This window comes from Protobothrops mucrosquamatus, unplaced genomic scaffold, assembly GCF_001527695.2.
Source record: "Protobothrops mucrosquamatus isolate PMUCROS unplaced genomic scaffold, P.Mucros_1.0 scaffold2041, whole genome shotgun sequence".
In the NCBI taxonomy this organism is placed as follows: domain Eukaryota; kingdom Metazoa; phylum Chordata; class Lepidosauria; order Squamata; family Viperidae; genus Protobothrops; species Protobothrops mucrosquamatus.
In genome coordinates, this window is record NW_015388148.1 from 39,393 (window position 1) to 54,057 (window position 14,665).

At 40.1% G+C, this 14,665-nt stretch overlaps 1 protein-coding gene across 2 annotated transcripts in view; it reads right to left on the minus strand.

Annotated features, from left to right (window-relative positions):
* The window catches only part of RHOT1 (ras homolog family member T1), a 50,518-nt gene that overhangs the window by 16,619 nt on the left and 19,234 nt on the right, over nt 1-14,665 (minus strand). For both annotated transcript variants that reach the window (XM_015823905.1, XM_029285664.1), the window contains exons 9-18: nt 11,453-11,551; nt 10,326-10,434; nt 9,094-9,214; nt 8,072-8,156; nt 7,189-7,334; nt 5,809-5,909; nt 5,534-5,664; nt 3,287-3,370; nt 2,303-2,422; nt 924-1,126 (exon numbers count right to left, since the gene is read on the minus strand). In XM_015823905.1, coding sequence (XP_015679391.1) covers nt 924-1,126; nt 2,303-2,422; nt 3,287-3,370; nt 5,534-5,664; nt 5,809-5,909; nt 7,189-7,334; nt 8,072-8,156; nt 9,094-9,214; nt 10,326-10,434; nt 11,453-11,551 — 1,199 coding nt within the window. The remainder of the gene's footprint in view (nt 1-923; nt 1,127-2,302; nt 2,423-3,286; nt 3,371-5,533; nt 5,665-5,808; nt 5,910-7,188; nt 7,335-8,071; nt 8,157-9,093; nt 9,215-10,325; nt 10,435-11,452; nt 11,552-14,665) is intronic.

The following is a 14,665-nucleotide window of genomic DNA, read 5'->3' on the forward strand; positions in this document are numbered from 1 at the left end:
TCAACGTGGGCCTGTTCCAATGTTAGAACACTCAACATGGGCCTCAACGTGGGCCTGTTCCAATGTTAGAACACTCAACATGGGCCTCAATGTGGGCCTGTTCCAATGTTAGAACACTCAACATGGGCCTCAACGTGGGCCTGTTCCAATGTTAGAACACTCAAAATGGGCCTCAACGTGGGCCTGTTCCAATGTTAGAACACTCTGAGATGAAACATTTCACATATTCCTCTACTTTGACATATGGAGAGAGCTACTCCTCAAACCAAAGACCTAGTGGGCACATAGAACCAATTTCATGATCCTTTCGGATCCTGGATCTTATGTAAAAAGACTTACTAAGGAAATGGGCACAGGCCGAATAATAAAGCATGCTGAGGAATAAGCTGATGAGAACAAAATGATCCAAATTTATACATATACCTGAAAATCAATTTCTTATCTATTTAGGAAGATATAAATATTTATTGCTGATGGATTTAAAAAAAAATTAATACTTTACACAAAACTGTTATTTCTATTTTGTTTCAGCGTGTAAAGGTCCACTCTTTTTGGGACACAGACTCACAATTTTGCATTAATGGATGAGTAATGGTAATGTGCAATGCAATACATGCGTATATGGAGAGAATCGAACCCCATGTCTTTTGAACTAAATCTAATTCGTCCCAGTCTTCAAAGATTCTGTCAAAAGATGATGTGTCAAATCTTGTGCATACGAATTTTTTAAAAATTTAAATATGTACTTATACTTTTCTGCCAATTTTAGGTCATTTCCCTTCATTTATATCCATCACTAACATCTCCCTCTGTTGCTAAACACAATTTCATTGGGGCATAGAGTTCCATCCTTATGGCAACCACAGCATGCAACACTGTCATGATCCATGCAGTATGAATAGAAGGGTGCTCTGGATACATACGGATACATGGCCATTGTTGTCAGTTTAACAAAGATATCTTTACTTGGTGCATCAACGGTGTTACAAGTAAAGGCTTGGGGTGGAGGCATTTTGTGTTTTTTGCAGAAGTCAGTTGGAGAACTGCTGTATTCCTGCCGAACTTCGTGTAGGTCTGACTTGGCAGCTATCACCAAGCAAGGGATCCTGCTGTCCATGAAGTGTTGCTAGGGATTTAAAATAAAAATGAAATAAATGGTATCTACCAACTTCCATAAAATACATAGGTTTAAAATCTACAGAGCTGTGATTAGTAAATTCAACAGTCTGCCACACCTTCAGAGGACAGGGCGCAATCTATATTTTTTAAATGTACATGCCATCCTTCTTTCATTCGGTTCATGTATACCACATGTAGTTATCGAGGGTCTTTTTTCCTACTATAGATTCACAGCCATTTGGTGAAGTAAGTAACCCAGAGTGTGAAAAAGATTGGCTTGGTGTTAGTCAGCCTGATGTGGAATTTAACACTCCCGTTGTCTAATGATGAATGTTTTAAGTATCAGGATCCAATCTGGGTCAGTCACCAGCCCCAGAGGTTTTGTCTTCCATGTTTTTGGACTCGTGCTGGAAGCCACCCTCAGAGAACTCCTCTCTAGCAGAGTATGCTAGAAATGGAAGCCTAATAGAACATATAGCAGAAATTAGCTCCTCCTAACTCCACAGCAAAATTGGAATTAAGTTTCCCTCTTTAACTGAAAGTCATTAAGCAACAGTTAATGCAGCTAACAGATAATGCAGCTAACAATAGAGACACACATTCTGCTAGAGAAAAGTTCCCTGAGGATGGGGGCTCCTGCACAAGTTGGAAAGCTCGGAAGACGAAACTTCTGGTCCCAATGACCGACCCAGATTGGATCCTGGGACACATATATTTGCCCTTCATTAGTTTTAAGTACTATCCCACATGGACTAAATATACAGACGTACATATTGTTGTATGTCACCCAGAGTCACTTCTTGCGAGATGGGCAGCCACATACATTTGATTAATAAATAAAAATAAAATAAATCTTAAAATTCTGAGCAAACAGAAATAGCCTTGTCACTACCTTGAATCAAAATGGAATAAGCAAACTGCTGGTTTTCTCTGCAGGTATGTCCAACTTTTTTTTTCAGATGTTTAAAAGATCTACACAACTTTCACCATCAGAATTAATTTCTCAGAAAGGTAGTTGCTTTTCAAAGATCCCTGGATCTAGTAAATAAATCCACTTGTCATGGATGCTTTAATGTGATTTAATGTGGATTCTCATACTGACCGGGGTGAATTCCATAGCCAATACAGCCCTTCCCAAAATCAGTGATTCTATGACACAATTATTTTCTATGAGGATACAAACCTTGAATATTCTGGCACAATATTCAAATGATTTGGGATTGCTGACATCGTATACTAGGCAGACTACATCACACATGATTTCAGCATCACATAAGAAATCAGATTCACAAACACTGTGTAACTAGAAAGAAAAAGAAAATCAATGTCAAACACTATAAAGTTACAAACACTGTAACAAATTTACTTTTTTGTACTCATTCCAGCACATAACTTTTTCCAATTTAATCTGTCGGACACAAATAGGTGCTGTATTAAAAAAAAAACTAAAAACCCAAAGTGGTACTGCAATTTTTTTTTATTGGATTATATCTGTGTCCACCATCACGCACAATATTGTGCAGATACAGGCTTCTCGATATTTTATTGCCAGTACATACACTGTTCAGGCAATGTACAATGCATTTAATAGTCTCCAAAGACATACTATTAAGCCAAAACTAGGACAAGCAGAACAAGGATGTGCCAGCTTCAACCTCAACTTAGGATACAACGGGCAGAAATGATCTGGCAAGCACAACAATGAGTTCGGATGATGTTTGTATAATATGCCCCCAATCTAATATTTCAAATTATGTATCTTCTTTGTTACAATACAGATCCATTTTATGAATATTTGCTAGCCTACTCTCTATATTTTTAAATATTTATATATTGTATATTAGTTATTCTAAAACTTGTTTAAAGCTTAAACTGTTATGAACAGCCCTAGGAAAATCTTGTCATGAACAGGATATGTATTTTTAAAGTAAATAATACTATAAATCTGCTAAGCTCTTCATTAAACAAAGAAGATGCCTATTTTGTAAAAATCTCAAATTGTAACAAAAAGGTTCACAATAAACATTGTGCATCCCAAGCATGCTTTTGAAAATTAATAATGGAAAACTGGGGGGGGGGGCATGTATACCATTAAAATACAATGTCAATAGTCCTCATAAGAGGGGAAAAAGTCAAATTTAAATGTTATGTTATATGAGTAACTTACCAATAAGTATTTCTCTTGCCCATACACATAAACGGTATTAATTGCATAGTAGGATTTGTGCTCTGGATGTATATGTTTCTGCTTCTGAAAGCATAAAGGAAGAAAACTATAAGAAAACATATAGTTTTCTAATACAGGGTATTTCATACATCCATTTAGGCCTTCCCCAGACTATAATACTACATTAGGCAATGCTGTGCCTCTCAAATGTTTTGAAGCGAAACAATCTCTTCCTCACTGACCATGTTGGTTGTTCAAAGTGTAGCATAGGGGGTTGGCAAACTATGGCCCATAGACCAAATTCAACCTGCCACCTTTTTTTACAGTATACAGCCCACAAGTTAGAATGAGTGGGTAGTAGATTTCCAGGCCTGAATTTCTGCTGAGCTGGGGCATCAGAGGTCTTTCAGCAAGCTCCTTACTTGCAGGTTCGTGCTGTCCAAAGGCCGCTATACTGCTTGGCCTGCAGACCTGCCAACTATGCTCACGGAGGTGCACTGTACTACATTAAAAAGAACAAATATACTGGTATTTTGGTGTATACCAATACATTGGCAGCTAGGGCTCTCGGTGGTGCCAAGAGTGAGGGCTGAAGCACTGTGGGAACTCATGACTATCCCTGGGGTGCTAATTGAAGGTCCATAACACCAGAGTGAATGGAGAGATCCCTAATCAGAAGAGCCAGTAGGTCGCAGTTGGAGGGGGAATGATTCTGGGGAGCTTGGGACAGATTCAATCATTCAGGTAGTGATGGGCATTTTGATGGGAGTCAGAGAGTGGGCTGCTCCCCGAAAAGACGTCCCCAGTTTTTGGTACCGCTGTCACGTTCTGACTCCTGTGTACTCAAACCCAGGCCCGGATCAACAGACAGACAGAGGGCCGGGCTTTCGGCTGTTGTTATTTAATGCCAGGTTAATTAATAACAAAGATCCTCTAATTTGTGATCTCATCAGTGAGGAGCAGCCAACCTGGCATGTATTACCGAGACCTGGTAGGCCCAGAGGGGCAGAGTTTCCCTCTCTGAAATGTGCCTGGCCGGGTTTAGGATATGGCACCTGCCCAAGACCCCAGGGCAGGAGAAGGACAGGAACGGTTGTCTTCTGGAAATCCTGTTGGTCTTCAGGTGTGCTGCTGCACAAGTTGCTGGTTGTGAGGCTGTTTCTGAAGACAGGCTGGCAGGATCAGCTGGTACAGACTGTGGTGGCACAAGCATACTAGGGCATCCCCAGAGGGGGTTCATGTAAACCCTGTGCTATGTAAGCTGCATTGGGTATTGGTCTGCTTCCAGAACCATTCACGGTGTTGGTTATCACCTTTAAAACCTGTCATGGCATGCGGCCAAACTACTTGAGAAACCACCCTATCCCTATTTCATCAATCTGTCCTACTCAATCAATCAGGGAGGGTTTGTTGTGGATCCCGTCAACTAAAGAATTTTGGGGTCTAGGAAAAGGGCCTTTTCTGCTGTTAACGCTGCCCCATGGAACATCTTTCCCCCAGAGGTGAGATAGGCCCCCACTATCTCAACTTTCTGGAAAACCATCAGTATCTGAGAGTCTAAGAGTAGCATACAGCCTTGGGGGTGGTTGGTGACTTGAGGGCACTCCCTCTGTCTTTTTAATTTTTTTTTAACCTCTGTTAACTTTTAACTTTTAACCTTTGTTTTTACCAGTGTTTTTAACTATGTCACTTTTCACGGTTTTCATTTGTAAACTGTCCAGAGTCACTTAGGTGAGATGAGCAATGTAGAAATAGGATAAGTAATTACTGCACTCTGGATCTATATAGCAAAGCAGTATTACCTGAACATTAAATGCTGGTACATGACTAACTTAACAGTACATTTCCTTTGGGCCCCAAAGGACCCATAGCTAATTGCTTGTGCAGCTGTCCTGCCTCTAAGTTGCTGGATCACAAATAAAAATAAACAGTGAATGAGAAGAACCAAGTGGGGTGGGGAAATGTGCTAAAAATAATTTTAAGAATATACTATAGGTCTATACATATGTTGTATATTAGTATGTTTTAAATGTGTGTTATGTATGTGTACACTTTGAGAGGAAGCAACTAAATTTCATTTTTAATGTGTGCCATTGTGCCCACAGGAAAAAATGACAATAAAGGTTATCTTTAAAAAAAACTGTAAAAGCAGTGACCAAATGCTATCAACAGGTAATTCTGTCCCAATTCTAACCCTTGTTTAAGTGTCAGAGATCATCGTTTTAGAGAAAAACAGAAGAGTCTTACCAGGAGATTTCTTCCAAGCAGTGCATGGAGAACTCCATTTTTCCCACAGCCTTTCAACCCAATGAGATTACATCTGAACACATTCCTCTGAGTCTGTCTTTTTTGAAGGTCAATCTTTTTGTCTCTGGTTACTTTAAAACAAGAACAAAAACAGACATATAGCGAGATATGTTCCCTAAAATCCCAATGCTTTACGGTAAGTATTCTTCAACTGTTTTACCCTGCAAGTATCCAAATTCTTCCCAAAATAAGTTGGGAAGACTGCAAGCCAATACCTGTAATTGCTGATGCCTGGGATTCCTGTTCAGTCAATATTGAATATCCTAAATAGCCCAGATACTCGAGGCAGCGTTGTACATCCAAGTATGTAGTTAGTCTATAAGATAAAATAACTATGTTTCCCAATTTCTCAACACTTGTTGTAGCCTTAAGGCGTCCCCAACCTTTCTGGCTTGGCAGACAGGGAAGAGGTGGGGGAGGGGAGAGAGAGAGGATGTTTTGTGCAAGTGGCAGGTGCGCACGTGAACGTGTGCATTTGTGCAAGCAGTGGATACGCATGCCCGCTACTCACGCAAAAGGAGCTTTGTGCCGAGCACGAGTACCCGCACAAATGGAGCTTCATGCACAAGTTCCTGCAAGTGGAGCACATGCAGGCTTTCCCAACACTTGCGCAGCCCAGTTCCGAACAGGCCGCACCTTGGGAACCATAGCCTGGGGGTTGGGGACTCCTGCCTTAAGGTACTTTGCAGTACAAATCTATCGGTAAAATCCAGGACTGTTCATGCATTGGAATTCGCACCTTCTCTATTTGGGAACCCCCCTGAACAGATTTTTAAGCTATTGAAAGCAGCAGGAAGCAAAATTAGTAATATTTGTATCAGCACTTATCTACTACTTCTTAAGTAGTATGCAGTTAAACAATATTGGATGACAGCTCAAGATTTTATAATGTTAAGGTAGGTTATACATTTTATCAGTTTGCATGCCATGTATCAAAAAGGCAAGATAGCGCAATGGATAATAGAAAGAAACATCCCTGCATGTCTATTTCTAGCCATAGTAATAGTTCTCTTGGGCAATCTGCTTGTTGTGTGAAACAAGCATGGCAAACTTTAGTAAGCAGGTCTCCGAGAGAGAAATTGGCTTTTAATTCAACACAGAATTAATTTGGGACACTTGCCTGGGTTACAATCATACGATTGCTGCAGTTCCTTCTCGATTAAATCATAGTATATGAGAAAAGAGTATTTTGGCTTCCTTTCTTTTTCAAACGTGCTTGTTCTTAGAGTGCTGGGAGCTTTCAATAATAATGTATTTGCAGTTTGAAATAGTCATATCTGAAGAAACAATCAAATAGTACCAATCCACCTAAAACCAGGGGTAGGCAACCTTGGCTCTTTTATGACTCGTGGACTTCAACTCCCAGAATTCCTGAGCCAGCCATGCTGAGGGGAAAGGGAGAGGTTTCCAAGCTGAGCCATGCTGGCTCAGGAATTCTGGGAGTTGAAGTCCACGGGTCATAAAAGAGCCAAGGTTGCCTACCCCTGGGCTAAACTGTCTTTGAAAGCAGTTCATTTTCACTTTGTACCATTATTAAAAGAATGGCTGTTTCTAAACAAGTCGTGAGCAATCTCTAATTTATATGCTACACTTACGTCCACTGAGAAAGAAATCCCTGATATGTTATCCAACCCCTTTCATTTGTACAAATAGTGCTGTTGACATCTGGTCCCCATGGCATGTAAGGGAAGATTTTGAACAAATCCTTGAGTTCTTCAGGAGACAAAGCACAGTCTCGGTCCTGAAAACAGATTTATATTTATTTATAGCCAATTAGCTTTGTTTAGTAACTCAACTGACATAGCTTGTTTTTCTACACTTCGTTTAGTCGTGCCTCAGATGGCGTTGATTAAGAACTTCTGGGTAAAGAGAATGATATATAAACAGAGAGCAAACCCCACTCTCTTCTAGCACTGAAGATGTTACCTAGCTAGGTAATGAAATGTCTGCAAGAAAACAACCAGGCTCAGAGAGAACCAAGGACACCCCCCCAAAAAAAAAACCCCATATATTTTTATGTAACAGAATCACTTGATTGGCAAATATTAAAAATACACTATGCAATAAAACAAGTTAAATATTTAATATATTTTAATCATTTCAAGTGCCTTCAATAGCAAAAATTATGTTTGAAAAATGTATTCAAGAAGTAACTGGGGTGGGAGCTAGATGGCAGGCCTCTCTGGTGCCAGCCTCCATGTTTTGGAGTTCATTATTCTCAGACACTGATGAAGCACTGTTTCTCCAGGTGTTTCATAAAGCAATTAAAACAACTATATTCCACTGGTGCTTTCAATTCTATTTAATTTTTTACGGGCATTTATTTTGAGGGTGTGTTGAATAGTTGTAATATATTTTTTTAATACTCGCCTTTTTGTATATTGCCAGGAATGTTCAGTTAAATCAATCAATCAATCAATCAATCAATCAATCATGTGTTCATCTTAAAACAGTCACAAAATCAGATTAAGAACTTACCAAATCATGCTTATCAAACATGCTTTGAAGAAACAAGTATGCATGATGGTTTAACTCTGTCGTGCAGTCAGAAGGTATTTTTAACCTGATTGAAAAGAAAATAATATCTTTGAAAAAGAAGTATATTTACCAAACATAAAACGAACAGGCAAGTCTTGTAATTGGGGGGTGCATCATTCTGCAAGTTGTTAATGGACTAAGGTAAAACCCCACCTCCCCTTGTGCATCTTGCTTTCTTTCTCCCCATCTTTGTCAATTTTAAACTAATTTAACGTGACTATGTATTGCGTTAATGTTTTAAGATTTGGGGTTTTTTAATGATTGTAGGCCACCTAGTCTCACCTCCAGGTGAGATGGGTAAGATATGTTAAATAAATGCATACATGCATACAGACAGACCAGAGGCTTATCAAGCCTAATATTCCCTATCTCTAGGGCTAATCAGATGATCCTATGAAGCCCATAAGCAAGACATGAGCAGCTACTCTTTCTGCAGCTGCTCTCTAAGAGTTAATACTGAGAAGTGCAATATTCAAATTCTGGGTGTAGTATAGATAGTCCTGAAGTTACGACCACAAACTGGAGCAGAATTTCTGCTACTAAGCAAGGCAGTGGTTAAGAGAATTGCATCTGATTTTACAATCTTTTTTGCCAAGGTTGTTAAGTGAATCACACAGTCATTAAGTAAATCACAGTTGTTACATGACTCCAGCTTCCCCAACTGACTTTGCTTGTTGAAAGTCAGCTGGGAAGGCCATAATTGGCAATCACATGATCCCAGGACACTGCAACTGTTGCAAATGCACGCTCATTGTCAGCTCCCAAACTTTGATCACATGACTGTGGGAATGTTACGACAGTCGTAAGTGCGAGAATCTGTCATACGTAACTTTTTTCAGTCAACAGAGCGTCAAGTTCTAGAAAGTACATAATTTTCTACAGGGAAACCTAGATTTTAAATTGCATAGGTCAATAATACCAACTAAATTTAAACCAAGTTTTAAAAATCGACTGATACATACAGGGGAAATAAATACTCCGGTGTGAGCTCTAGGTCATCATCATAGCCAAAACGCCGCAATACTGTCCAAGTTGTTTCATGCCTCCCTCGCTGGATGAAGAGTGTATGAAGAAAAAGAAAGCCTGAAAAGACAGTTGTTTAATTGGCAATTCTAGAACACAGGCCAGGGAGAAAGGTTAGAATTGAAAACACAAGGAATGCTATGAAAGCATCATGCTCTTGTAAAACTGGCTGATCATGGTCAGGAGGGCTGAGCAGCCCTCTAGGGAAAAGGTGAATCAAAACATGTGGGCCCAGCTATCATTTCTCTAACAGCATCTTAAGAATCTGCATGCGAACTCAAGAAAATATGTTTTTAAGAGATACCAACAAGTATTACTAGCAGACATAAGCACACTCTACATTAGTGATAGCGAACCTTTTAGAGACCGAGTGCCCCAAAACCGCTCCGCCCCTCTTCCCACCCACAGGGCCACTCACCGCCTCCACGGCCCACCGCAGATCGCCCAGGCGGACCAGTAGCGCCATGGTGGCCACGCCCTTCACCCGTACCCTGCAGCAGCATCTGCGTGTGACGGAGCATGAGGGTGGAGTCTTGTCCCCACTGCCTGGCTGCCATGTCTTTGGCTGCGCTGCTCCGTGTGGGCTGCACCCGGGGGCAACTCTCCTCCGGGGGGCTGCTGGTAAGGAGGAGGCCATGGAGGGAAGCGGGGCTGGGGCGTGCCCACAGAGAGGGTTCTGAATGCCCCCTCTGGCACGTGTGCCATAGGTTTGCCACCACTGCTCTACATCATCTTTTCCCTTTTGGATCTGGAAAACTGCACATTCCAGATTATATTTTCAGTGCAAAAATACGGTACCAGCAGCCCTCTCTCTCATAGAAGAGGAATTGCCACTACCCCTCCAGCCCACCTGCAGATGCAGACAAAGCAGCAGACCCAACTGTTTGAGCTTAACAAAAATGCATCTGGACTCTGGCAAAGAAATATACACATAAAATGAGTTAATAAGCTGCCTTTTTGACTAATCAATTCCATACACAAACGATTGATCTATGCAGAAAGACCAAAGTATAAGCATCACCTCGGCATAGCACATTTAAACCCATTCAATTCTGTTGGCTTCCAAATTCATAAACAGAGATCAAGTCATGGTTTCTGCTATAGTTTCCAGATTATCAGCAGATCCCCTTCCCATGTTTCATATAGTAATGAGAAAGAATGTCGTCCTCACCCTTCAATGTTAATCCATTGTCTACGACTCCATCGCTTAGATTTTTCCTTACTACATTCTTTACGTCTTCCAACGCTTGAGATGCCAGCGGTGTGTTAAAGCAAATTCTCTAAAGAGAGTAGAAATATTTGAAATCAATATTTGTTGATAAAGATTCAGTGGGCTGTAAACAGCTTGGTCTCATGTCAGACTCATAAAAGTAGCAGAGCAAGCTACTAGCCCCGTGGTTAAATGTGCAGAAGAAGCACGTTGTTAGCTTCTTAGCCAGTCATGTGGTCAAGCCAGTTGCATCTGACCAACTCAGGGGATACGTCGTCACCCCCCTTTTTTTTGGCAAGAGTTCTGAATACAGAATCCACAACACTGTTGGTAATACAGAGTGACTACATTCTGGCATCTTATTCTTCCATCTCTCTGCGCAAAAAAATGGAGAGGGTGGAGTGAATCTTTAGAGCAGTGCTATTTCCCCCTGCTTTTCTTTAGGAAGACCTGAAAAAAGTAGTCCAGCCATAAATGCTCCCGCCCTTTGGAATATTCTCCCGCTGGAGGTGAGCCCCCACTCTCCTAGCTTTCTGGAAGAGCCTTAAAAATGGGTTCTGCTGGCTGGCCAAGGCCCCAGTAGGCGTACTCTATGCTGGGAGTGGCGGATGGGGGTAGAGAAAAGATCCGTAAACCCCCCCCCCCACGTTGCCTGGCCTCTTGGTTTTTAACTCTTATTTAACCTTCTTAATTTTAATCCTTCTGTATTACTTTTTTTAAAACCTTTTTATCATTCTATATGCTGCCCAGAGTCACGGCAACAGTGAGATGGATGGCATATACGTGTAATAAACAACAAACAAATAAAGAATTGCTGTTATCTTTGCAGACGCAGAAGCTCACTGCGCCCATCTCTCTGAAAGGAGAAAATGAGAGCAGAAGTCTTGCAACATTTTCATCCTTCCTTTCTGCAGCAACTCCCCCCCCCAGGTACCACCACCACAATTAAAGTCCTCTACAGTGAGTACAGTACCCTGGGCCTGAATGGCCCAAACCTTAAAATATCAGCAATGAGTTCAAACTGAGGATTTCTCTTGAGATGTAATGAATAGTTCAGGGATGAAACACGGCAGAAAATGGAGGAATACCTGAAAGAAGTTGAGTTCTGCATCATTCAGGGTGCCATCATTATCTTGATCAGAAATTCGGAAGATCCGAGTTAAGGCTTTTATACAGGCAGGTTTCATCTACAGATTAAGGTGAACCAAGGAGTGATAATGACTGCATTTTATTTCCCTGCCATATTTTGCTTCAACCTAAAAAAACTCTAGTTTTCACAAGGCACAATCAACCAAAAGAATCTGAATATTCTTGCACCTGCTACCTTCCTAGGTCTTTCAAAACCCACAGAGACATTTTTGTTTAAATATAAATCAGTCCTCCTAAACCTGATTATTTTTCGGAAGCGTTGACAAATGATTCCCACAACTGCAGACTCAGATCTGCTGAGCTTCATGTGGTAAAAACAACAATATATAATCTACCAACAAGTTTTAAGAAGAAAAAAAGTAAAAAAAAACGAATCTGGTCTGAATTCTTAATCTTTACTCCTAAAATATAAAAGGGGTGAAGCTTGTATGGTGGCACGGTCATGCCTGGGACAATGAAACCTATGATTGAATTAAAAAGTTAGGATATCTTAAGGGCCAATCTGGCACTAGATTTGATAGAGATATACAAGCAAACACAGAGGATATTAATATAGGCCAATCTGGAGCCAGGCATGGTAATAATTTTTATTTATGTATTATTAAATTAATTTGCCATCCATCTTGCTGTGTGGCTACTCTGCACAGCTTACAACAGTTGAACATAAAATTATATTTAAAACATTTCCTGGATGGGTTCAAGCTGCTATTCTTCTGGATTGACTAACAAGGTTACAGTACAGACCAACACAGAAGAGGACCGGTTAATAAGGTTCCAAACTATTGGATGGCTGACGAAGTCGCAGTTCAGATTCACAAAGTTATGTGAGTTGAAAGAAAGGGAAATAAATAAAAATAAGTTTCAATAGAAAAATAGCTATCTTACAAAACTCCATGTTTGTAATATTTAAGACCATGCAAGGCTTTGTATTTCATCTCTGAAATGGGTCCTCCCTCTGAAGCATTGTAAATTTTTACCTATCCTGAAATAAAATTCAAAAGTGACATTTTCTAGGTTACATTTGGTTTAAGATAGATGGCTTTGATTGTTTTTTGTTTCAGGGGTTTGTTTTGTTTTTGCCAGACTGGCCTCATAATGTCACTCATAAATTAGCAAGCAGGAATAAGGTACCTGAATTCAGCCTCTTTTGCAAATCACGTTTCTTAGCTAAAAGCTAACTATGCAAACTACATTTCATCTATTAAGTCTTTAAAGCATAAGAATCAATATTAATTCATCCCCCAGCTTGCAAGCTCAAAGTATCACAACACAAGATGTAACCATTATATGGGAGAACTCTATTAAGCATTGAGTTCTAAATTAGTTCATTGATTTTATTTAAGATTATTCTGAATTCACAGTTGACATAAATAGAAATAAATTCATTAAGCTGCCCAAAATTATAAAGAAACACTCCGTGGCCCAGTGTCAAATTAATAAATATTTACATACGTTTGACAAATGTACATTTTGTTTTGACATTAGTATATACAACTTTTATTTACTTAAAATGATAAAAAATGGTTTCTCCTAAATTGCAAAAAAACACACACACAAAACCAGAAACAGGAGGGGGGAAAAAACCTGCCAAAAGAGAAAAATAACATAGGGAGAAAATAAAAGCACAATGGATTGAAAAAATGCCTGAGCCCTAAATGCTTGTTAAACCAGATAATTCTTCCTCTCTAAGTGGGAAGTGGCCTTCTAGAGCCTAGATGCAATTGTCAGAATGCCCCACACTTTTTGTTCTTAGAGGGACCCAGTGCAAATGACTGACTTGTAAGGGAAAGAAATTCACATAGAAATCCAGTGAAGGTTTAAAAAATATTCTGAAATGGGCCAAGGAGCAAATGTGGAAGTAATTCAATTGACACAATATTGATGTTACAAATTCCAATGGTGGGCTTCAGTTAGATTCCTCACTTCCACAGATTACAAAAAACTGAACTTTCCAAACAGTCTTCATAAAATGGCCACACCTAGTGTGTTATAATAGCCAACTTGGATTCTATTAAATTGTGCTGACATATATCCCAATGACATTTTATTAATTTTTTTTTATCAACCTTGTCAGCCCAGTGGCTCAGTGGTTAAGACACTGGGCTTATTGGCTGGAAAGCCATGAGCCAAGGTTTGAGTCCTGAGCGCCACGTGACAGGGGTGAGCTCCTGTTCTCACCCCAGCTCCTGCTAACCTAGCAGTTCAGAAACTTGCAAATGCAAGTAGATTAATAGGTATCACTTCGGTGGGAAGGTAAAGCACTTTGTGATGTCATGCTGGCCACATCACTGTGGAAATGTCTTTGGACAGCACTGGCTCAATGGCCTTGAAACAGAGATGAGCACCACCTCCTATAGTCGGCAATGACTAGTGGAGTAAAATCTGCAGGAACGCTTTACCCCCTCCCCTTTTTTTTTATCAATATCAGAGGGTGAAAACTACTCTTAGCCATCTTTGTTACAGCAGACCTGGATCCTGGCGCATTCTCAGATCATAACATGATTCCTTCTACATGTCTTTTGAAGTCAAACATTTAAATCCAAATGAAGCTCAGACATAAACAAACCCTCCTGATCTAAACTTGTATGTTAGCCAACATTTAGCTCTGCATTGTTCCTAAGTACTAATTTAAGTGAACAAAATTGGGCATTAATGTCCAAAATACAAAACCAATATAAAAAGGCACCTTCAGTAACATCTGAGCAGAACATGAAGAGAACTAAAGCTGCAAAAAAGTAAAAACAAACAAACAGACCAGAACAATAGGCCTATGATTTATTTATTTATTTATTTATTTATTTATTTATTTATTTATTATCCCACCCTTCTCCTTGCGGACTCAGGGCGGCTGACAATCAATTAAAAACACCAATAACATCACAAAATTAAAATTAATTAAAATGAAATATTTAAATTGTCTGATTAAAATATGATTAAAAGCCCCTCTAAAAAACCCTCTTAAAAATTACCCTAGGCCAGTCCCGCTTGTTGGAATAGCCATGTCTTGAGGGCGCGGCGGAAGGAAGGGAGATCAGGGATCACCCTGATCTCTGGGGGTAGCTCATTCCAGAGGGTGGGAGCTCCCACAGAGAAGGCCCTCCCCCTTGGGGTCGCCAGCCGGCACTGTCTGGCCGACGGCACCCTGAGGAGAC